Genomic DNA, 22,161 nt, shown 5'->3' with positions numbered 1-22,161 from the left:
ATGCAAGATGTAGTACTACCTGCGTGCTCTTACCGCTGCTCTTATGATAAGTTACCCTATGTTTCTGTCTTTTCTGGAAAAACGTATTTACTGCAGCCATTTCCATCCTTTATGCAAAGTCTACCACCGTCTGCGTTCCTATCCTGGTTACCGAACCGGCCCATCATTTCTTCATCACCTCTATTGCCTGCACCAACATGTCCATTGAGGTCTCTGGGTATATTCTGCATCTCTACTTCTCCTCTAACTCACATCCCACCTGCGGTGCATGGCCATTAACAACATCACATCTTCAATTTCCAATTTCAGACCCCGAAGTCCATCTGACATGCTTTTCACCTCCAGATAATTCCTCACAAGCTCCTTCAAGATAACTCCTACTCCATTTCTCTTCCTGTCAGTACCATGATAGTCCAACTTAAAGCCTGCTCCTAAGCTTCTAGCTTTACTACCTTTCCACCTGGTCTCCTGGACACACAGTATATCCGCCTTCCTTCTCTGCATCATGTCAACCACCTCTCTATCATTTCCTGTCATTGTCCCAATATTCCCCACTCCGAGTCGCAGACTCTTACCTTTCCTCTTCTCTCTCTGCGTTTGAACACACCTCCCTCCTCTCCTTATCGGCACCAATGACGGTTGTTGTTAACCCGGGCCTCCGTCGATTTGGTATGGGATTCTTGATAGTATTCTTTTAAAATATTTGATGCATTAAAAAAGAGGAGGCGTATACTTTTAAATTCCCTGTCACTTGCCAGGGGTTTGCCACAGCAAATCGTCTTCCTCCACCTAACCCTCCCATCTCAACGTTTTTCACTCGCTCCCTAAATCTCTTCTGTCAAGTCTCCAATATGTTGCCATCTGTCTTGCAAAAAGCTTTACACATCACATTTCTCTCATTTTGCTGACACTGTTTTCTCTTCGGCAGTCATCTCCTGTGGCATTTTCACATTTACAAAATGCTATTAAAGAAAATTTGAACAGTTAAGTTTGGACGGCTGGTAAATGTCACTTTAAATTCTAGATGTAAAAAGGCAGGATTTCTAATTTGCAGTTTCACACGCCCTCGCTTCCATTTCCAACTCTCGACTACGGGGATTTAACAGACCCATTGAACTACTTCCTACTGAACTGCTAGTTGGTTGAAATGCGGCATTGGGAAAATTCCACTCGCGAGCCAAACTACATCTAACTGAATATCAACTGTAAAGTTTCACAGCAAATGAAAGAAGTCGATAAGTAATGTAACAAATAAGGGCATGTTATTTTGGGTAAGACTTTTTATTGATATGTTGGTTAAATCTATTACAGAAGAAGGAACACTTGCCAAATGGTTGCAACACAAATTTATTCACTTTGTACAGTTTTTCCACTTAACAATTTTTATATTCCTCATATATATATTTCTTACATTTTGATATTGTAACTGTTTCCAGTATGTTCTCTTGTTTGTATGTCAGTTGAGTGTGTTTGTTTGGAGCCACTCATTCATACCGTCGGTTAAGTCAAGTCACAGTTGGGAGACGGGTCAATTTAGGGCAAAATGGGGGAAAAAAAAAAAGAAAAAGTTCAAGGCAAAATAGAGGAGATAAATACACGGCAGGACAAGACAGGAGTTAAAGGGGGAAACAAGGCCAATCGATGAAAGGATGCGAACATGTAAACATCTGCAGCCTAGGAAACGTCGCCTGAGCGAGCCGAGCGTGGCCTTAGGTTGGGATTTCGACAGCTTCTGGGACGGAAGACAAGTCCGATTTCGGATTTTCAGGCGACCTCCATTCGATCGGCTGTACTTGACAGAGGCTCCTGATCACAAACGCCAGCTAGAAGAAGCTTTTAACTCTATGAAAAGCTCCAAATTCTGGCCCGAGAAATTTTGACCAGGAAAAGGTCAAGAGCAGCAGCTGGTACCTCCCCTTCCATTTCAATTGTTTTTTTTTCTCATTTTTTTTTTTTTTAACCTTTAACATATTCCAATGAGGCATTTTCTCCACTTCGCAGAAGTGATTAGTGCGTCTGAATCCCAGTCAGTGCATCAGAACTTCAGATTGTTTTACTATATTCCTATTTAATGTAAATTACACATTTGAGCTAAGGAAAATGCCAAGCTTCTCCCCGTCCGCACAGGCAGGCCTCTGCCAAATTTCTACAATGTTTCTGGATTATTCCGAAAAAGAAAAAAAAAAAAAAAAAAAGCTTCTAATGAAAAGAAGCAGGTACTGCAGGCCGGAAGCTCTCAGCTTGAATAAGGAGATAACTTCAATTCGACTTTGGTAAGCTCCCTTACACAATGAGGTCTGTGCTTGAATTGGCCTCCAATGAAAAAGACCGATGAGCGGCGCGCCATGCTGCGTTTAAGGACCTCTTGTTGCCCAGATAGTTGTCCTCCGTGTTTTATTCCAGAAGCAGCTCAACAGTGCAAATTGAAGACCGGTTTAATGCTTTTAAATCGCGACCTCCAACACAGGACACGTTTATCTCGATGGATGAACTGCCCGCAGTGAAGAAGCCACTTTAGACACCCGTCCGGGCCAATAAAAAAAAAAAAAAAAAATTTTACAAATAAGAGGGAAATGGAGCAGCAGCGCTTTGCACGAATGGTGCACGTTCAAGTAAGAAAAAAAAAAAAAAATGTTACAGTCGAGTCAAAGGCAAAATACAAAGAAGTTTCCAGTCTGTTGGTCGGATCGGCACTTTTGTGAAAAGCTGTGCGTTTCTTCTATTTTTTTTTTTTCCAAGAGAAATATTTCCCAAAGTTGTCGCACTGTTCTGTTTATTTATTAATTTATTTTACTTTTTTTTTTTTTTTTCAAAATGCATGCTAACTTCGGTAATGGCAGTGAAATCAACATTTCCGTTGTGAAAATGCCCACGTCGCACATCTGTTATGCAGAGATGGCTGTTAATGCTAATATGAATCAAGGCCGCGCTTTTTCTCTGTCAGGAAGGACCATACCTGTTCTGTGAAGCGTGTCCTGAAAAACCACGACTCATGGACATTTTCATTTCTGTGTTCATCCGGGTGTTTTAATCCCCGCTTTAAAAGTACATTGAAATTAGAGCGTCGGCGAGCCACAGAACAGGAGCCCAAAAGGTGACCCGAGAACAGCTTGACTCTGCGGCAAAGCTGATCCCAGGTCAGGGTTTAAAGATTTAGCATTGAATGTCATAAGTCAGGCTTTCAGCAATACTTTGTAGGATTTTTTTTCTTAACTTGCTGACAGCCACCCAGCTCTGTAAGGTATGTGTGCATGTTTGCTGGTGTTGCGTCTAAGTGTTCGTCAACGTGATTGCGAATCTATCAAATTCAAGTATACACGTAGTACTTGGCTCGTAACTTGTGGTGCTATATGTCCCTCAGGCGCAGGTTGCTATGAGGCCTGAGGAGGAGGAAAGAGGCAAGGGAGTCCTTCGAAAATATAATAACGTACGCAAACACCAGGGCAAAAAATAAAATAAAAATGAAATCACGACGCACAGAAGCCATTTCCGGTCCTGTCTGGTTATATAGTATCTGTGTTCGCATGAAACCCATCAAGAGGCAGCTCCAAGCGGAGTTGTAAGTCTTGGCAAATTTTTCCTTTTCAGTTGATTCCCTATATTTCTGACTGTCAAATCTACATGAGTCTTACTCCTGGGATTCTGAAATCCATGACATTGAGCGCATCGGGGTGGGGGGGGGGGGATCTCACGATTTGATCCACAATACAACAGCACACTCAGACAATATCTGAGATCCTGGTAGGTACCAATGCGAAGCACAACACGGGACCCTTCGCACAATCCTTGTCGTTCCCAATTCTCAAACAGCCACACATCATGCCGGGATTGATATAGAAAAGTCCACCACGACAGAGAACACCAATGTCACTACACGGTCACTGTTTACGTCACCGGACCACATTGTTCCGTTCCCGCTTGAAGCATCGTCTTGCTGTGTGTGTGTGTGTGTGTGTGTGTGTGTGTGTGTGTGTGTGTGTGTGTGCCCTTCAGTGACAGGGAGGGTAATAACACAGCAGGCGCTGGAGGTGTGTGTGAACGCTTGTCAAGCTAAGCCACAGCTCAATGCAACACATGACCACTGCACATTATCACCTTCCCCTGCCACCCCCAGCTACGCCCGTTTTAATGATTAGATCACGTCACAGTTCAAATGATTTGTTACTGAAAACACGGCACACGTCTTGACAGGCCAGCTCTAACTACACCTGCCTCCAAAAAAAAAAAAATATATATAGAAAAAAAAAAAAAAGCTCCAGGAACAAATAAACCTTCCCGACATCCCATTTAAAGCCTGTCCTAGGGCCTCGGGACTGTATATCTGTTCAGTTAACAGTCGGCCGGTTGATCGGGGGACGCCTTAGCAGCAAATCAAGTTCTTGCAGAGAAAAGAGGAAAAAAAAAAAATGGTGCTGAGCGGGAAACGGGTAACTAAGGCAGAGGGGAAACTCAACAATCTTTGCTCGGCTATCCTGGAAATGACCCACTGGGGAAGAAAAGCAAGTGGATATAAATATCTGAACGAACAAACCACCACTGCTGCCTTGAGTGAATCTAGCAGCCACCGAGAGGCGGGGAAGGACGCCGGGCCTTAAAGCTGGAAGCCCTCCATGGGGACTTCCTGCTGGGGGAACAGGAACTGCTGGTTTTCCTGGTCGACGGGGACCAACTGCCCGCCGTCCTCCTCCTCCGACATGAAGTAGTGCTCGATGAGGTCGAAGGCTTTCTGGTAGATCTGCTGGTTGTCGTGGCTCTGCAGGTACTCGATCTTGTCCAGGCCTGGGTGGGAAAACACACTTTCAGCTCACTGATATTCTTTTAAGTAAGGATTTTACTGTTTGACGGGATAGATTTGGATTCAGAAAATTGGAAAAAACAAAACATGTTTCCAGTTCCCTTTTCACATTCAAAAGAGAAATATACAGCCAGGATGAGTGTGTCTCCGCCTCAGTACCATACGCTTCCTCAATGAGGACGCAGTAGGGGTTGACTCCGGTCCCGTTCTCCTGCTTGGCCTCTTGCTCGCCCTGTTTCAGGATGTTCTCCAGGCCGTTCAGGGCCACCTGCACGATCTTTGCGTCCATCGTGGTGAGCAAGTCGCACAGAGGCTTGATGAATCCGAGGTTCACAAGGTATCTGCATTACACACAGACAAAGAAAAGCATTTTCAATTACTCAAGCGATCCTTTTCCACGTTCAGAGTAGAAACATCTATATCCTTTTAAGCTGGTGCTTGAATTGGTAAATTAAGTATCTCTAGTGACGAGGGGTAACCGTGACCTGATCTGCGCTGGCGTTCCACCGCAGGTGGCGTTGGTGATGGCCCACGCTGCCTCCTTTCTGGTCCTGAAGTCGGCCTTCTGCAGGATGTCAATCAGCACTGGGAACACGTTGGCGTCAATCACCGTCTGTTAGGTTGGAAGGGGAGAAGTGTGTCTATTAGCATTAGCGGAGAGCTGGCATTTTACTCACGTTGACGTCGGACACATGATGGCTGATTGATTTCACGGGAGCAGCTGCGAGACGTTTCCTGCCCAGTTGTGCCTCACCTGAATCTGCGCTCGGTTCCCTGCTGTGATGTTAGAGATGGTCCAGCAGGCTTCCTTGCAAATGGACTCTTTTGCGTTGCTGAGAAGATGCAGCAGGCACGGCAGGGCGGAGCAGTTCAACACCTCCTGCAAACAGTTGACAATGCAAATAATAGAATTATGTTATATAGAAATATTCATAATGTTACAACCTTAGGGCAGAGCAATAATCCTTAATGTTTAATTAGAGTTTTAAAAGGCAAAAGTAGCAACATTTCTGCGACCTGAACTGATTTGCCAGATTGTTGTCTCAGGGTTTTCACTAATTTCTAGAAATATTTACTCGAGACATTTTGAGCTACAGTTTAGCTGTATGAGTCCAGAGGAGCCCCGGAATGGTGATAAAAAACGGACCTGTGTTTGGATGTCATTTCCAGTGACGATGTTTCCTACAGCCCTCAGAGCAGGAGAGACCACCTTATAGTCCGGATACCTGCAGACGGGTGGCGGTGGTAGATTAGAGGGATTGTTGGATTGACAATTTTTTTTTTGTTGCAATGATCATATGCTAACGTTATGACTTACATGAGCAGCTCCACCAGACGCCTGCAGACCCCCGAGTCGATAACGGCCTGGATTTTGTCGTTAGGGCCGTCGGAGAGGTAGGACAAGGCCCAGCAGGTATCTGCCAACAAGTCTGGATCACTGCTGAATAGAAGCCTGGACAGGACGGGGAGGCAGGTGGACACCTGGCAGAAGATGCGAGATTTAGTCATTATCAGAAAGATCAGGACAACGTCATTCATGGAGCTCTGAAGTTTCCTGCAAATGGACTACAGTCGGATGTTAAACAAGGCACATTACTTGAAAGTTTAAAGTCTAATTGAAGAGCAAAAACTGGAAAATGTCTGAAGCCGGAACGATCAACAGAGGAATGAAGTCAAAAGGTGGCTTCCAGTGACCAAGTATCAGTAGCATGCTAATGCTGGCTAGCTTGATCATACAATAGCATGCTAACCCTATTGAAGGGAAATGTCTAAAACACAAATGAAAAGCTAAAAATGCAGAAAAATGCTTTCAAGACCATATACCCTCCCATGTCGTTGAAAAGCTGGAATGATCATTGGCACTGAGGGATGGGATGTTTGTTACAGACACTCTGTGTTTCGAACCAACCCCACCTAAGGTCTTCGGACTATTTACTCTGTATCTGTGATATCACAGCCTCTGTGTGACATCACAACCTCCCTTGACATTTCATACACGTTACAAAGTTTCCGGTGGAGGAGAGGTGAGGAAATCTTACCTTTTCAAAACTGGGTGGAGGGTTCTTCCCCCTGCAAAGATTAGACAGAGCCCACACTGCATTCCTGGTCATGGTCAATCTGGAGGACTTGCTCAGAAGCCTGAAATGGGAGGGTAAAAAAACAGAGGAACAAAAAATTGGGAGATCCAAAAGCGATCTGTTTGAATATGTTATTCCACTTTAGAGGGAAATTAAGGATTTTTACAATAATAGTGGTGGGAGGATGTTGCAGTTCAGCACATAGTCTCGGAATACTTCACTGTCGCCTGCAATGTTACCCAGGGCCCACACGGCCTGAGGAGAGAAAGACATCAGGAGTACACCAGTGCGGAACGCAACCTTTCTGTGTGCCGGTCAAACTCGGACTTGGGGTTACCTGCGCCTGGACATCCTCAAAGTCAGAGTTAATCAGGGTGATGAAGATTGGGACGGCGCCGGCCTCGATCACCGTCCTGGTCTGCAGGGACGTGCCCGACGCGATGTTGGTTAGCGCCCAAGCCGCTTCGAACTGCGGGAGTAAACAGGGACGTTCTGAACAGGCGGCTTTGCTGTGTTCACGCGGCTACGAGCACAGAGCTGTGTTTTATTGAACTGACCTGCAATGTGTGGTTTGGACTCTTTAAGAACTCCACAAACTTCTCCACAACTCCAGTTGTGTATATGACCTCATCGATCGGAGGGTTCGGCTCTGACGGGGTAAAAAAAAAGGAAGCGCGGCTGCGGGTCAGCGTTTCTGTTCATCCACGACGAGCACTTAAAATGTGCTATATTCCAAGTATACCTTTAGAGAGCAGCTTTCTGAACTTCTGCGTTGTGATGAGGTGAAGATCCGGGTCCTCTGAGAAAAGCATCTCAACCATGTCTTTGGTGATGACTTCCTCCTGAATGACACACACAGCTGAGCACTGAATCCACGGGATGGAGAACAGTGGCAGAGCGTCACCAAAGCGTGACTAGATCACTGTGTGGAAACGGACACTCACTGTTGCTGGCTGGCTGAGGGGGGAGTCCACAGGTGGGCTCTCAAACACGGGCTCTTCCTCGTTGAGAATATCCACGTTCCTCCTCTTGAAAAGCTGAAAATGTCAAGTTATCAAAGCCGATGGTTGAGCATTGATATCTGGAATTTTATTTGGAATGCATAGAAGATATCAATCCACTGTGTTACGGTTTTGGTGATTTTTTTTTTTTTAAACTCCCAGTTTTGGTGCCTACTTTTTCCTGCAACCTGTAACAGGAGGTAATTTCATTTTGTTGTTCTTAAAATCATGGGGAAAATGGCATTGACCATCTATCTATTAAGACACCATTGAACGCATTTATGAAGTACCTTCATATAGGGAGGATTTGTTTAGATAGTAATTAGCTAGGACAAACGAAAATGTTTTGAAAGGAGCCTCCTTAAAAAGAAATGAAACTGCAAGAATAAGGAGGATGTAATGAGTGGGACAGGTTAAGGGACATACTTGCTGTTCACGTTTGGATTTCCGGAGCTGTATCCCCTCCTCCTCTCTCCTGTGTCTCATCTGTTGGAGGTTTGCATTGTTTTTGTAGCAGTTCAGCCTGTATTTTTCCTTGGCTGGTGAGGCTGACGGCTCTAATGGGACAAAAGTGCGTATAAACGTCACTAAGGAAACACTGCATCACCCCTGTCATCCGGGAATAAATGAAGGAGTCGTGAAACAGTTGGCAAACATTTATTCTGGGATATAGTCTTATGATAGGTCGGGATGTTTAAATGGCGCGTACACAGGTCGGCACGGAAGAAAGTCTAGAATAAACAAGCTCATTGACAGTGGATGGTAGAGCTTAGAATCACATGGGCGCACAAAAACACACACGGACAGCCAAACAGTTGATCGGTTAGCCAGCTGGCAGCATGTACGAACAATGTGATGCTGAAGATTGCTTCCCATTTGCCTGTTAAGGGCTTCCCATCCTCAGTGCTAAGCTAACTATTTCTTAGTTTTCCTCCCCCTTTGACTGTTTGATTATCATTTTTTTAATATCTTGCCTATAAAAGTTAGACATAATTTGATAAATTCACGGGGATTAGATTTGATCGTACGCCCCTTAGAAGTACACAGGATCCCTTCAAAAACCACTGTTTAACCTAGATAAGTTAAAAATGCAGAGTTGACATTCCCTGGCATCTTTATGGGCCGAGTCCGCCCACTCTCAGCGTGCGCGCTCTCCTGCCACCAGAGCAGAGCAGATCCCCATTAGCCCCGGGCAACGGGGAAGAGAAAGACAGATCAAAAGCAACCGACGGCAATGGTGCCAACGCCCGCTGTGTCAAAAAAGCACCCAAACTGCCACAGCAACACAGTTTACTGAGGTTTGATAACAGAACAGGCAGTGAAAATCGAGGCCACTCAAAAAGTGAATGCACGTGTTTAAGGGGCCAAGATGGTGTAGACACCAGCGCTGAGTGCACTCGAGAACAGGTGCCATATGTATTTATGTATGTATGCATGTATGCATATGTATACATATGCCTGGCTGCAATACACATAAATAACTTGCTGGATGCACGTGATGACATTTTTGAGGAGACCCTGCTGTTTAAAGAACATGTTTTTGAGGTCTGAGAATGAGGAGCTTCTGTAGGACCAGTTGAGATCAGTTACTTAAGAATTTTAGATTGTTCAAACTAATGACACATTGATATGTGTGATATTGTATAAATAAAGATATAAGGTAACAACTTTATTTTGAGTGCTGTGGAAATATTCCTGCTCCCCTGTGCAGCAACTGTGACTCATGATGGAAACATTTTCAGGGATCACGACTAAATGAGGCAGAAAATATTCCCTGAAAAAAATATAGAATATTTAGAAGTATTGTTGAATCAAGAGACCTTAGTAAAGATTCAGCCCTGATTGTATCTGACTTACTTTTAACTTTTTGTGGTGTCATATTCAGTAATTTCAAACAAAAAAATTCTTGAAATAATAAATCTCCTCAGGCGTGAACAGCCTTGTGTTCTCCCACACTAAACTGATTATCTTTGAACTGTGGACCAAAACAAAAGATGTGCAAAAAACTTTGCCTCCACAGCACATTTCACCTTCATCTATTATCTTCATCACCTCAACAACTTATTGGTTGCCAAAGAATGAAGGTTGCAAACATGAAATTTAGTGTCTAAAATGACCTAGTTTACGTTCGGTAAAACTCGGTTCAACTCCTGAAACTATTAAATGATGGTTTATTTTCATATTTTCAGGATGTTTGACACTATTTCCCTTTTTATTAGATGTGTCATCCTTAACTCAGAGGCAGCATTGAACTGTCTGAGTCACCCGGTAGGCCTGACTTCCACTGTGAAAACCCCTGATCCCTAAAGAATGGTGAGTGGGTGGGTGGGTGGGGATTCAGTGTCTGCCGATTTCGTGTCTAACAGGAAAAATTACAACAAACACAGATTTCCTAAATGGCGGGGGGCGAAAAGCCACTTCTTTCAATTTTTATAAGAAACACGGAATTATATTGGGTTTCTGACCCTCCGCGTCACAAGAAGGAAACACAGCGGAAACACACCAATTTGGACACATCGAATATCAGCTTAACAACATATTCCCGATAATTTGTGAAAAGCCGAGGGAAATGGGTCCTTGAATACAGGGCGGCTACGTTTAGGGTTTGAATTTGAGATATACGCTTAATATTCATATTTTTTAAGGAAACCACGACATCAGCGTTAGAGCTACATGCGCTCCGACAACTAGCTAGCAGTTACTAGCTAGCATTGAATAACAGCGAGAGGATTTCGTAACCGATTACGCACTGCATTAACACGACGGCAACTTCCGACGCGATGTAAATCTTTATTTTGATTTAGAAAGGTAACCTTACCCATTGCGTTCCGTATTGTGGAAATCGATCCTATATCCCTTCCCTCTTCTTGCTTCTAATATTATGCTCCTGTAAGCAAGTTCGTGTGACATATAGTGCAGTAAGTTTAGCCAAACGATCTTCTTCTATTTTGCGTTCTCCCTAACTTGTAAGAGGGGACTAGCGCCACCAACTGGACTGGAGGACTAACTACAACACATTTCGGCCTAAACAGGGACAATTCTAATTCTGAAAAACAACAAAATATATATATAAAAAAAAAAAAAGAAAAATAAAATAAAATAGAAAAATAAAATAAAAAACTAGAAAAAAAGAAAATAAAAAAAGAAAAACAAGAAAATCAAATGTAAACATGTATTCAACACACACACACAAAATGTCCACCCTTGGCCTGCACTTCATTCTCTGTGACTTGCTCCTGGACTTCCCGGCAAACCCCGGTCTGTCGGTAACAGGTAACAGGATTTCAGCTGGCATCATCATGATCATGGGCACTCCTCAGGGATGTGTCCTCAGCCCCATCCTCTACACCCTGTTCATCCACGACTGTGTCGCCTCCCATGACGACACAACATCCTGAGGTTTGCCGGCGGAGACGGCATGGAACGGGATGGAAGTGAAGTATTGTTAGGACAACAACCTCACCCTCGACACGGACGATACCACGGAGATGATAGCGGACATGAGGAAGGAGAGGAGACCTCATCAGCCACTGTTCCTCTTGAGGTCTTGAGGTTGAGAGAGTGAGCAGCTTCAAATACCCGGGTGTCCACATAAGAGACGACCTCAACACCACGCAGACGGTCAGGAGGGCTCAACAGCGGCTGTACTTCCTGAGGATGTTCGGCACGTTGCCTAAGATCCTCAGTAACTTCTACAGCTGCATTGTTGAGAGCATCCCGATCGGCTGCATCTCCACGTGGCACGGCAGCACCGCGGTTCTGGACCGATTGGTAAAGACTGCAGAGAGGATCAGCTGAACCCCACTGTCTTTTCTGCAGAGCAGAGCTTCGACCACTGCAGGAGAACTGCCTCCATCGCCTCCTCCCAACATGGAATGTTCACACTCCTACCCTCAAGTCGGACGTACAGGAGTATGAAATGTAGAACGTCACGACCGCCGTCAGACGCTTAAACAGCTGACTCTCATTCATCTCCTGGCATATGTAAAGTCTTCTGCCACTCCAATTGCACTCATCCTTGCACCTGCACTTTGTGAGCTACAACTGTTCTCTTGCATTCTCAGCATATGGCAGCATATTAAAATGATCCATGATGTTATTCTAAAAACAATTTTCAAGTGTGCAATGTCTTGTACTTTTTCATCTTTTGGGAGATTTTGCATTCGCGTTCAAAATATTACTGCCATCTGGTGGCGTTGGGCAAATCTGACAGCCTTCATCGGGTCACGTCGTTTCCACCAGTGTCCAGAAAACATGAGAAAACTTTCTGGCCTTTCCACTCATGTTGGACAGAAAATCATCCTTTTCTCCCAAACATATTTTCTTCTATTAGCTCGTGCATATTTTGCTGTCTCTGATTATTACACCGCAATCACGAAGTCCTGCCCGACTGCAATCTGGAAAGTGTCTTGCAAGTTACGCCGCCCTATTTTCTTTCGCCTCTTTCTTCCCCTTATCTCCTGAGGCCAGCTCCCTGCATGCAATGAGCTCTACCCCGATTTCCATGTATCCAAAGACTGGAACAACAGACGTGGAAACAGACGAAATAATACCGGTTGTCAATTAAATGAAGTTGTTGCTTCACTCTCCCATAGCAAATTGCCCTCAAAGTAAAAAAAAAAAAAAAAGATTAAAATAAAGAAATTACCTATTTTTTCCTATCACCTGGAAGCACAGTGGAAAAGTGACTTCTGTTCATTGCTTTGATTGTCAAGTTTTAAAGAGTTTTAAACAATTAAAAACCTGCAAGATGGAGACAAACACTGGCTGTTGAAATGATTTCAAAAAAAGCATTGAATTTAAATGATCTAAATAGACTGTTGGAACCAACTTATATCACACCTTTTATGACATGATATTATTAATGAGGTGCTCCCTCCTTTTCTAAACTTCACAGATTCGTGAAGTTTCTTGAATCAATCCTTTAAAAAATAAAACTTTATTTACATTTCATTTTGAGGGTGTTTTCACCACCTCACGTGATATGTTGAGTTGCAGGGTGACCTCAAGGTCATGAGGTCTGGGCATCAACAAGTCAGAGTCCATCAAAATCCAGGAAACATCAGAGGTTTGGCACATCGATCTGTCTCTTGGTTTTGGTTTCAAAAGCAACTCAAGCTGCTTTCAACTCTGGAGTCATTTCAAGCTTCTCTCATTTTTTTTTTCTTACTTCCACTCTGTTCCTTGTGATGTTGAATTCAAGTTTGCATGGCGTCAAAAGCCTGAAATTTTAACTCTCAGCTGCAAAGAAGTGCTTGATTTCATTTTTTTAAGGTCAGCCATTCATGGTGCGTTCGCTTGTCTGGGAGAAATTGATGATGGGAAGCGGATGAGTCAAATTTGCACAACTTTTACATATAAAAAAGGAATAAACATGAAATGATTCATTATCTATTCCACTTATCTTGAAAGCACAATTACTCAAGCCAATGTTTGATTGGAAGAACTTGGAACCATTCAATATATCGCTAGCAAACAGTATATGTGAAAAAAATAAGTTGATCGAAGCGCTCATCGAGGGAATTTATATTAAAATATCTTTATCCATTTTATTCTAATTATTTGTCCAAAGGGAGAACGAAAACTGATAAAAAAACTAAACAGAAAAAGAGGAGAATGAGGAAAATCCTGAGAAATTTCAAAAGAAAGCAGATATTGCATTTATTGGATTTGTTGGTTGTCTGTATCTATCCACTCAAAACTGTCATTTTTCATTTTCTTTGAAGACAGAAAGATGTATAGCAATCCGGAGAAAAGTTTATCTTCAACCAGAAGGCCGGCACGCTGTGAACTTTGACCTCCGAAATGGCTCCTGTGTTAGCGGACTGACAGAGCGATTGTTTGAAGTAAAGGTTCAAAGTTTCCGTTTATCTAACCGACTCTCCAAAACTCTCATCACTGATCGTCGTTCAAGGTTTGCAAATCGAGATGAAATTCAATCGGTTTCCGTCTGGAGGTGGAATTAAAACGGCAGGCTGGAAGTTCCCCTCAGGCGTCGGACCCTTCTCTGAAAACACATCGCAAAAATGTCAATAAATAAGTCAAAAATTTATGACAACTCAGCAAAAGAATCAGACGTCTATGGACCGGAAAAATCCGGAAAAACTGCGCTGTCACTTTAACGTAGAGTTTTAAACGTTGCTGCAGCCAGTTAATGATTCAGTGGAGAATGTGTGTCCCTCTCTTTTTCTGTCTGGTTAATTCATACATTCACTCAGACTCATCATGGCTCGGCTTATCGAGTGTGTCCCAAACTTCTCGGAAGGCCGAAACAAGGAGGTCTGTTTATTATTTTTTTCATAAATAAGAATTATTTAAAATGTATATTTTTAGATAATTTAAAACTTTTTGTTTTATTTTATTTTATTTTATTTTATTGAATAGTATTTTATTTTATTTTGTTTTTTTTTGCTTTATTTTATTTTACTTTATTTTATTTTATTTTATTTTATTTTATTTTATTTTATTTTATTTTATTTTATTTTATTTTTAGCTATTCACTGTCAATTCTTTGTATGCTATACTGTTGCTGCCCAATAATTTCCCAATTTTGGGATCAGTCAGGTACATCTATCCGTCTAGCTGTCTATTTTCTGCAGATAAATAACTTTCAGCAAATATTCAAACAGTATGTTTTCAAAACCGCAGCTTTTAAAATTACAGACTGTTTGCTTAAGAATCAATGTAATTGTTCTGAAATGGACAGTCTGAACAGGGATGACAACATTTCTTGGGAACAAACTGGTAAAAATGTGAAGAAATTGTTGATTGCCTAAAAACATGCAGGGGAAATAGCAGAACTCGTCCATTAAAAGGAAAACTGTCAGAAAAGGATTTGCTGAGACTTAGAATTTATATTGCATGCAACTGATTTCTGGACTTTCTGGGTGTTTCTGTGCTTCAGGTGATCGATGCCATCGCGGCCGCCATCTCCGCTACGCCGGGCTGCAGCCTGCTGGACGTCGACCCCGGCGCCTCCACCAACCGCACCGTCTACACCTTCGTGGGCTCGCCGGAGGCGGTGGTGGAAGGGGCGCTGAACGCGGCGCGCCTCGCTTTCAGCCTCATTGACATGAGGCGACAAACGGGTGAGTGTCCGCTGGAGAGAGGCTGCCGGCCTTCAACAGGGGGAGGTCAACCTCGTGTGTGTGTGTGTGTGTGTGTGTGCAGGTGAACATCCTCGCACCGGAGCGCTGGACGTCTGCCCCTTCATCCCCGTCCAGAACGTCTCCATGGAGGACTGCGTCGGCTGCGCCAACGTCTTCGGACAAAGACTGGCGGATTTGCTGCACGTCCCCGGTGAGAACACTCATTGCTTAAAGAGAGTGGGTGTGTTAATATAGATATAGCATTTAGAAATATAAATATAGAAACAATTTTTAATATTTTCATATTTCATAATTTTCATTTTCATACTCTTGTGCACTCCTTATCTTTCACTTGGTACTTAAGACCTGAAGACACTTTATAGTCTCACTTGTTACTTAAGACACTTTATAGTTTATAGTTCTTTTTTTTACTGTTTATACAATTTTCTACTATTATTTATTATTGTTATGTTTTTCTTGTTACTGGCACAACGATTTCCTTCGGGATAAATAAAGTTGTTCTTATTCTTATTCGTATTCGTATTCTTATTCTTATTCTTATTCTTATTCTTATTCTTATTCTTATTAATTTTTTTCTCCAAAAACAATGAAAATCTGATGATAAAACCTTCAAACATAGAAAGATGGACACCTGACCGTGGCGGTTGTAGTTCAGTAGCTCGCTCTGCCACCAGGGAGCGCCACACTTGGCATTTCTTATAAAATTTGTCCTTTATTAATAATTTATAAATACATTCTCTGCAATCAACCCATCATGGATGAACCATGAGTAGGAATGTTCAGTTCTGAAGACGATTGCTCCGCCTCCTGCAACACGCGGACCCTTTTTCGGCAATTCCTGCCGAGGGGGAGATAAATCACAAAAACACGTGTGACGAGGAAAAATTGATGCTAAAGGATACGATGTTTCCTCAGTGTACCTGTACGGCGAGGCGGCGCGGAAAGAAACCAGGAAGAGTCTGCCAGCAGTGAGAGCAGGAGAGTATGAAGCTCTACCTGACAAGGTGAGACACCACAACCGACGAATCGTCTGGCACCATTTTAAAAGGAGATAATACTACATTGTACTTTCCTTCAAGTGAAGATGTAAATAAAGCATAATTTCCGTGTTATCACAAGGAAAGTTATATTTGAATAAACTAATAGCGTCTTTGCAAATCATTAGCCGTAAGTGGTACCTAAAATAAAACATGCGTTTAAAATAATTGATAAGAATTGATATGAAATAAAAAGAGCAAAAAGTTTTTCGGAAGGAAATGTAGTAAGAGTTGGTGGAGCCAAATGCAGCAGACCTGTCTTACAGTCTCCTAATGATTGACAGCAGAAGTTAACAGGGGAGGAAAATGTGCAAAGTAGGAAACAGCGCCTTAAAAAAATGTTCTTACCTCTAGTTAAAAAAAGAAGAATGGGCCCCAGACTTCGGCCCCGCCACCTTTGTCCCATCTTGGGGTGCCACGGTAACGGGAGCTCGCAAATTCCTCATCGCCTATAACGTGAATCTGATCGCCACCAAGGAGCAGGCTCACCGCATTGCGCTGGATATCCGGGAGCAAGGCCGCGGCAAAGACCAGGTGTGTGTGAGTGTGTGTGTCCTGCATTATCAGATCAGTGACACCAAACAGCTGCATTTTGGTGGATTGTTATGGTGCCAGTTGGAGATGAAGAAAGGTCAAAGGTCATCACTGTGTATGTGTGTGTGTGTGTGTGTGTGTGTGTGCCTCAGCCCGGGCTACTGAAGAAGGTGCAGGCCATGGGTTGGTACCTGGAGGAGGACAACGTGGCTCAGGTTTCCACCAACATCCTGGACCACGAGGCCACGCCGCTCCACACCGTGTACGAGGAGATTTGTCGCGACGCAGAGGTCAGAGGTCGTGACGCAGAGCACCAAACGCGCCCCCTCTTTTCATTAACCTTTTTTTTTTTTTTAAATATCCCGCCATGTGGTTCAGGACTTGAAGCTGCCGGTGGTCGGCTCCCAGATCGTGGGCCTGATTCCTCTGCAAGCTCTGCTGGACGCCGCGGACTTCTACATCCGGAGAGACCAGCTCTTCGTCGTGGAAGAAGAGCACAAAGTCCGCCTGGTCGGGAGCTAACCATGCTAATCATGCTAACATTTACCCCCGCCGTCCCCCCGCACGGACTCAGTGACTGTTTTATGGCGCCAGGTCGTCAGCCGGCTTGGACTCGACGCACTTGGAGCCTTCAAGCCCCATGAGCGGGTCATCGAGTGAGTCACCCCGCGCTGCGTTCACTTGCCGCTTCACATGAGTCGTCATCCGAGTGTCCACTGTGTTTAGGTGCAACAGCAAAACTAACACAAACATCTTAATAGTGGACGATTTCCAGAATTTTCCTCCCACAGTACAAAAAAAAAGCAGGATAACCTAAATTTTGTGAATGGTTGCAGGTCTCCGTTTGGGTGTGTAATTAGTCTAAGAACGAATGACTGAATTTCCACGGCATCACTTTCACATCGGACCAATAAAATGGAAACAATTTTGCACAGATTACACATATGCATATGCATACATGCACATTGATAAAATACATGCATACATGCACATTGATAAAACTCAAAAAAACATTGAAATGAATGACAATTAGTAAAAATCTTTTGAATTAACAGGAGAAAATAAGCAAAAAAGGGTCATGCTAACAAGTGCCCCCCCACTCCTGCAGATACATGGTGACATCACGGGACGATGCGCGTCTGGTGTCCCTCCCTCTGAAGCGGTTTGTCCACAGCGTCGGCGCTCGAACGGCAGCCCCAGGCGGCGGGTCGGTGTCTGCCGCCGTGGCTGCTTTGGTAAGCGGAGAAAAGTGTGTTTCGTTCGCAAGGTCCAACCGTGTCGTCATGGTAATATCGGTGTTACAGGGGGCGGCGCTGGGCGCCATGGTGGGCCAGATGACTTACGGGAAGCGGCAGTTCGAGGCGCAGGACGGCGTGATGAGGAGGCTGATACCTCCCTTTCATCACGCCATGAACCAGATGCTGGAGGCGGTGGACGTGGACTCGGATGCCTTCAACGCGTACATGGTCAGGCCATTGTTACCATAGCGATGCTCCACGCGCGCAATCAGACGGCGGTGGTAATGCACAATGGTCAATCACATCACATCGCGTACAATAACAATATGAATTCCTTATAAATGAGCTAAGAATAGTTCGAGGCTCGATTCCGGGAGGATTTTCTGGTTTGAGAATACGGCGTACTGATTTTCACTCTGACCTTTGACCCCTGCATCTGGAAACTGTACAACAGCGGTACTGTGGTGATTTTTCTTTTCTTTTTTTTTTTTTTTGTTTACAGGCTGCGCTGAAACTCCCGAAAAGCACACCCGAGGAAGCAAAAAGGTGAAACATTTAATTATTAAGATAATGGAGTCAGTGTTGAACTGTGGTGTTTTTCCAGATGTGGCCACCTGGGGGCTCTAGATGGCAAGAGATCGGAGCCGAATTTAATCGGCCGTTCTAGTGATTTAAAAAAAAATTTAAAAAAATGAAGCAAAAAAAAAAACAGTTACTGTTAATTACAGGTTCTTGCATCAAATTGCAAATTACCTGAATAGATGACAAAACAATTCAGAAATAGTCAGCTGGGCAGGTTTTATGACAAATCGAAGCGTTACATAACAGTCCCTCGCCGATTCAGATCCAACGCTTTTATCGCAGTCCTTGCGATTCCGAGATGAGAGCCGGTCTTGGAGGGGGCAGGATCTGTTTTCTCACTCTGTGGGTGTAAAACTGTGCTCCCCTCAGGCGCGAGGAGGCGATGCAGGTGGCGCTGAAGCAGGCGGCGAGCGTCCCGCTGGCTCTGGCAGAAAGGGTCAGCGTCCTCTGGGCCCCCCTCAAAGAGATGGCCCTCCACGGCAACATTGGCTGCAAGTCAGACGTTCAGGTGGGAAAAGCAGAATCATCGGTGCACAAAACAAAGACGTGTTCTGATAATTAACAAATGAGGCACGATCACCGTGAAACGGTGAATTTTACAGAATTACAGCGAGAGTGCTTTCCATTTCGAATGTATTTTTCTCTCCTGTTTTATCGAAGTCTCCTGTCTGTTCCAGGTGGCGGCAAAAGCCCTGGAGACGGCGGTGTTCGGTGCATATTACAACGTGGTCATCAACCTGAGCGATATCGCCGATGAGGCTTTCAAGGCAAAAGTTAGTGGCCCGTGTCACCCGGACCTCGAGTCGCACTTCGATATTTCAACCGGCGTGGATTTCATCGGTGTCTTCTCTGCCCCCGTAGACACAGAGCAGGGTGTCGGCGCTGCTGCAGGAGGCCAAGAGCGCCGCGGCCGCCGTCCTCGCCACCGCTGATCAGAGGAAGTGACGGAGCGACGGGACCGAAGATTTACGGAGGGTTGACGGGATACGTTAATTTCAAAGAAGCTCAAGGGAAAGCTTGCTAATTTACCTCAAGCCGAAGTTCAAGTTAGCTTGGAGCGGACGAGATGGACCAATAGGAATCCGGGCAACCTTTAAAACACAGCACTGTTATTTACGGAGGATTGCGAACAAGCTTTCATGTGAAAGCAAATGTTACAAGTTAACATGGAAACTAATCCTGCAGACAGACAGGGCCTCAAATAAATAACAGCGATAGTTAATGAAGACGCCGGGCGAGTTTCCCGTTCGAGGTTGTAATTAATCGAGGATCGCAAATGAGCAAACAGACAGCCTTGAATAAATAATGCTGATGGGAAATGAAGTTCTAAGCGAGTGTCCAGCCTTAATGAAAAACTTTATTAGTCTTAATGAGCCTCACTGTTAAATCAATCCATCAAAAGCCACTGCAGCAGGTGTGTGTGTGTGTGTGTGTGCGCACGCGTGCGAGCGTGTGTGTAATTGTAAACCTCACCCACCGGGTTAAAATCCCATGTCTTGTCTGCTGACCACATGTTAGCCGGGTGTTAATCCGCCAACCTGCCGGCTGACATTTAAGGTGACGTTTCCACAGCATCACTTCCGACTTTGTCTTTGTTTGCTGTTATCGAATCTAAAAATCCCACCTGAAGGTTCTGCTTTGGGCTGCCTGACAAATCCTCACCGGTCAACCCTGAACATGAATGAATCCAGGTTTTCTACTCTGGACACAAAAGGTTTTCTGCTCTGTGTGTGTGTACGTGTGTGTGTGTGTGTGTGTGTGTGTGTGCGCGCGAGTATAAAAGTCATACTGAACTTTCCCTCTGATCAACAAACGACGACAAACCCCAGCGAAAAGAAACGACGATCCTGACGGTGAGGATTGCTATTATTATTCGTAGTAGTACTTGTATTGTATTTTAATTGTGCATCTAAGGTCTGAGTAGCTTTGAAATCATGCATCACCTCACAATTCATATAGCATTTGCACCAATCTTGTTTTTTTTTGTTGATGTATTGCACGCTTTTCTTTCAAATGACAGAATCTGTGCATGCTCTGACTTGAACAGTAGACATCGGTATTTCATAATTTCAAATACCAGAAAGTCAGCGGTAATTAAAGAAGTTTTCCCTGTGTGTATGGTAAATGAATATTTTCATTATTAAATGAATACTTGAATGTTCTGTATCTGTATCTGTATCTGTATAATTCTGTATCTTCAAATCCACGAGGAGGTTTGGAGGTTGCTTTATGACTGAAACAAAAATGAAATGAAATCAAAATTAAATCAGCCGTTTTTGTATGAATGGGGAGCCATGGGGTAATAAGCCATCAGTCGAGCAATTTCATGTTGATTAGATCCCGATTGTTCAATTTGCTCAACAGCTATTTCCATTTTTAAGGCGGTATGTGTGTCATTAACTCAAAGTGGGGGTCCTGTGTGTCATCGGAGCAACACAACACAGTGCAAAACATAAAATGCATGAATATTCATTACAGTGTTGGATGAAATAACAAAAGATGTATTGAAACTCAACGAGTCCAATAGTTCTTTTATTGACAATTAAATAATACAAGCGTATCATTAAATATAAATTAAATATAATGGTGTCTCCTTCAATTTTTACATGCTGAATGGTAGAATGAAAGTCCGTCTCTGATTGGCTGGCAGAAGCATGTATCCTGCGTGGCTATTGGCTGTGGCGGTGGTCGTAGGCGGGGTCAGAGGAACCACCAATCAGTGCTGGGAGAACCCGGGCTGCCAGGATCTCGACTCGGAGAACAGCGTGATGGTAACCATGACGATGTGAACCGCACGCGCACAATTACATACATTATTAAGGCATCATTATTGTAATTTTTATGAATGTACTTAATGGTTTAATAAAACGTGAACCATTAAGTAATATTTATTTTTGTAATTCTGAGTGCGTTCAAATGACGAGTTCCCTTTTAAATTAAATACGTAAATAATTTGGAGGCGCTCTGCCCTCTTCCTCGCCTGCAGGCTTGTCTCCAGCTGTGTCACTACGAACTCGCTGATCAAACACCCGTCGTCCCCGGCGACGCCCCACATCCTCCGGCCAAGCGCTCCTACTCAATGGAGCACTTCCGCTGGGGGAAACCCGTCGGCCTAAAACGCCGCCCCGTCAAAACCCTCAGAACCCTCGGCGCTGCGGAGAGGTCAGCCAAAGGGTTTCCTGGCGTGATGTGGCGGGAGATGGATAATCAGGTTCCAGCCAATCAGCTGCCGCTCAGCCAGGAGGAGCAAGACGGCGTCCCGCAAAGCGACCGCCGCAGGAGGTCCCCCGGGTGGGTGGTGACGGACGACACCCCCTCCGCCGTACAGCCCGGGGGTTACATGAAGATCGCTCATGCACTTCAATAACGTCGCCAGCAAAGACAGACAGATAATTGACTGGCCTGCCGAGGAATTCAGCTACTGACAAATAAAAAAAAACAAAAAAAACAACAGACCTGAATCATGATTCGCAGACGGCTGATTGTCTGTGAGCGAATCAAAGCATCTTTTATTGATCGTTTACAACAAGAATAAACCGAATCAACACATTCAGGCGTTATCGTGGTCTTTATTTGAAATATTACTTTCATGTAATACTGAATTCTCTTCAGGTTCTTGCAAGGAACCGTTGCCGGTTAAGCCCCGCCCCTTACCAAATCCAAATCGTGATTGGTTCTTGCCCCTCTACACTTCCTGTTTCACAATAAATATGACTATTACACAACATGAACAGCACGAATTACTTTCAATGCTTCAAATCAAAGTAAAGAGGTGAATTTTAGGCGT

At 44.0% G+C, this 22,161-nt stretch overlaps 2 protein-coding genes and 1 pseudogene across 3 annotated transcripts; 2 read left to right on the top strand and 1 right to left on the bottom strand.

The window, feature by feature from the left end:
- Window positions 1–2,784: 2,784 nt before the first annotated feature.
- Window positions 2,785–10,831, bottom strand: kpna6 (karyopherin alpha 6 (importin alpha 7)). The gene is made up of 14 exons (XM_086171671.1): window positions 10,693–10,831; window positions 8,301–8,431; window positions 7,818–7,910; window positions 7,616–7,715; window positions 7,431–7,522; window positions 7,211–7,342; window positions 7,040–7,128; window positions 6,835–6,934; window positions 6,114–6,277; window positions 5,943–6,021; window positions 5,550–5,675; window positions 5,281–5,408; window positions 4,955–5,136; window positions 2,785–4,779 (listed from the first exon to the last, which is right to left on the bottom strand). The coding sequence occupies exons 1-14, from the start codon at window positions 10,694–10,696 to the stop codon at window positions 4,592–4,594; spliced, it is 1,608 nt and encodes a 535-aa protein (XP_086027797.1). The 5' UTR covers window positions 10,697–10,831; the 3' UTR covers window positions 2,785–4,591.
- Window positions 10,832–14,049: 3,218 nt separating this feature from the next.
- Window positions 14,050–19,694, top strand: ftcd (formimidoyltransferase cyclodeaminase). Its single transcript, XM_086171227.1, has 14 exons — window positions 14,050–14,153; window positions 14,779–14,962; window positions 15,045–15,173; window positions 15,899–15,987; window positions 16,375–16,554; window positions 16,707–16,844; window positions 16,933–17,064; window positions 17,149–17,210; window positions 17,663–17,789; window positions 17,859–18,020; window positions 18,295–18,338; window positions 18,744–18,882; window positions 19,052–19,147; window positions 19,236–19,694. Exons 1-14 carry the CDS (start codon window positions 14,100–14,102, stop codon window positions 19,317–19,319), a joined length of 1,620 nt encoding a protein of 539 aa, XP_086027353.1. The 5' UTR covers window positions 14,050–14,099; the 3' UTR covers window positions 19,320–19,694.
- A 519-nt stretch (window positions 19,695–20,213) lies between these two features.
- LOC147219728 (pro-opiomelanocortin pseudogene) lies at window positions 20,214–21,741 on the top strand (annotated as a pseudogene). Its single transcript, XR_015107997.1, has 3 exons — window positions 20,214–20,227; window positions 20,995–21,145; window positions 21,361–21,741. The product of XR_015107997.1 is annotated as a pro-opiomelanocortin pseudogene (transcript).
- Window positions 21,742–22,161: the final 420 nt, after the last annotated feature.

The sequence above is a fragment of the Fistularia commersonii genome, chromosome 24 (assembly GCF_037954325.1).
Source record: "Fistularia commersonii isolate RoL2024-O1a breed Wild chromosome 24, RoL_Fcom_v1.0, whole genome shotgun sequence".
Taxonomy (NCBI): Eukaryota; Metazoa; Chordata; class Actinopteri; order Syngnathiformes; family Fistulariidae; genus Fistularia; species Fistularia commersonii.
The sequence above is the reverse complement of the archived record's forward strand: the minus strand, read 5'-3'. Positions and strand labels throughout refer to the sequence as shown.

Bases quoted from the DNA above. Each gene is read 5' to 3' on its own strand.
- ftcd (XM_086171227.1), top strand. From the start codon at position 14,100: ATGGCTCGGCTTATCGAGTGTGTCCCAAACTTCTCGGAAGGCCGAAAC. The intron at 16,555-16,706 runs GTGTGTGTGAGT...TGTGTGCCTCAG, and splicing joins AAGGCCGCGGCAAAGACCAG to CCCGGGCTACTGAAGAAGGT. The intron at 16,845-16,932 runs GTCAGAGGTCGT...CATGTGGTTCAG, and splicing joins AGATTTGTCGCGACGCAGAG to GACTTGAAGCTGCCGGTGGT.
- kpna6 (XM_086171671.1), bottom strand. The intron at 7,911-8,300 runs GTATGTCCCTTA...TGACATTTTCAG, and splicing joins AATCCAAACGTGAACAGCAA to CTTTTCAAGAGGAGGAACGT. The intron at 5,676-5,942 runs GTCCGTTTTTTA...AACTGTTTGCAG, and splicing joins GAAATGACATCCAAACACAG to GAGGTGTTGAACTGCTCCGC.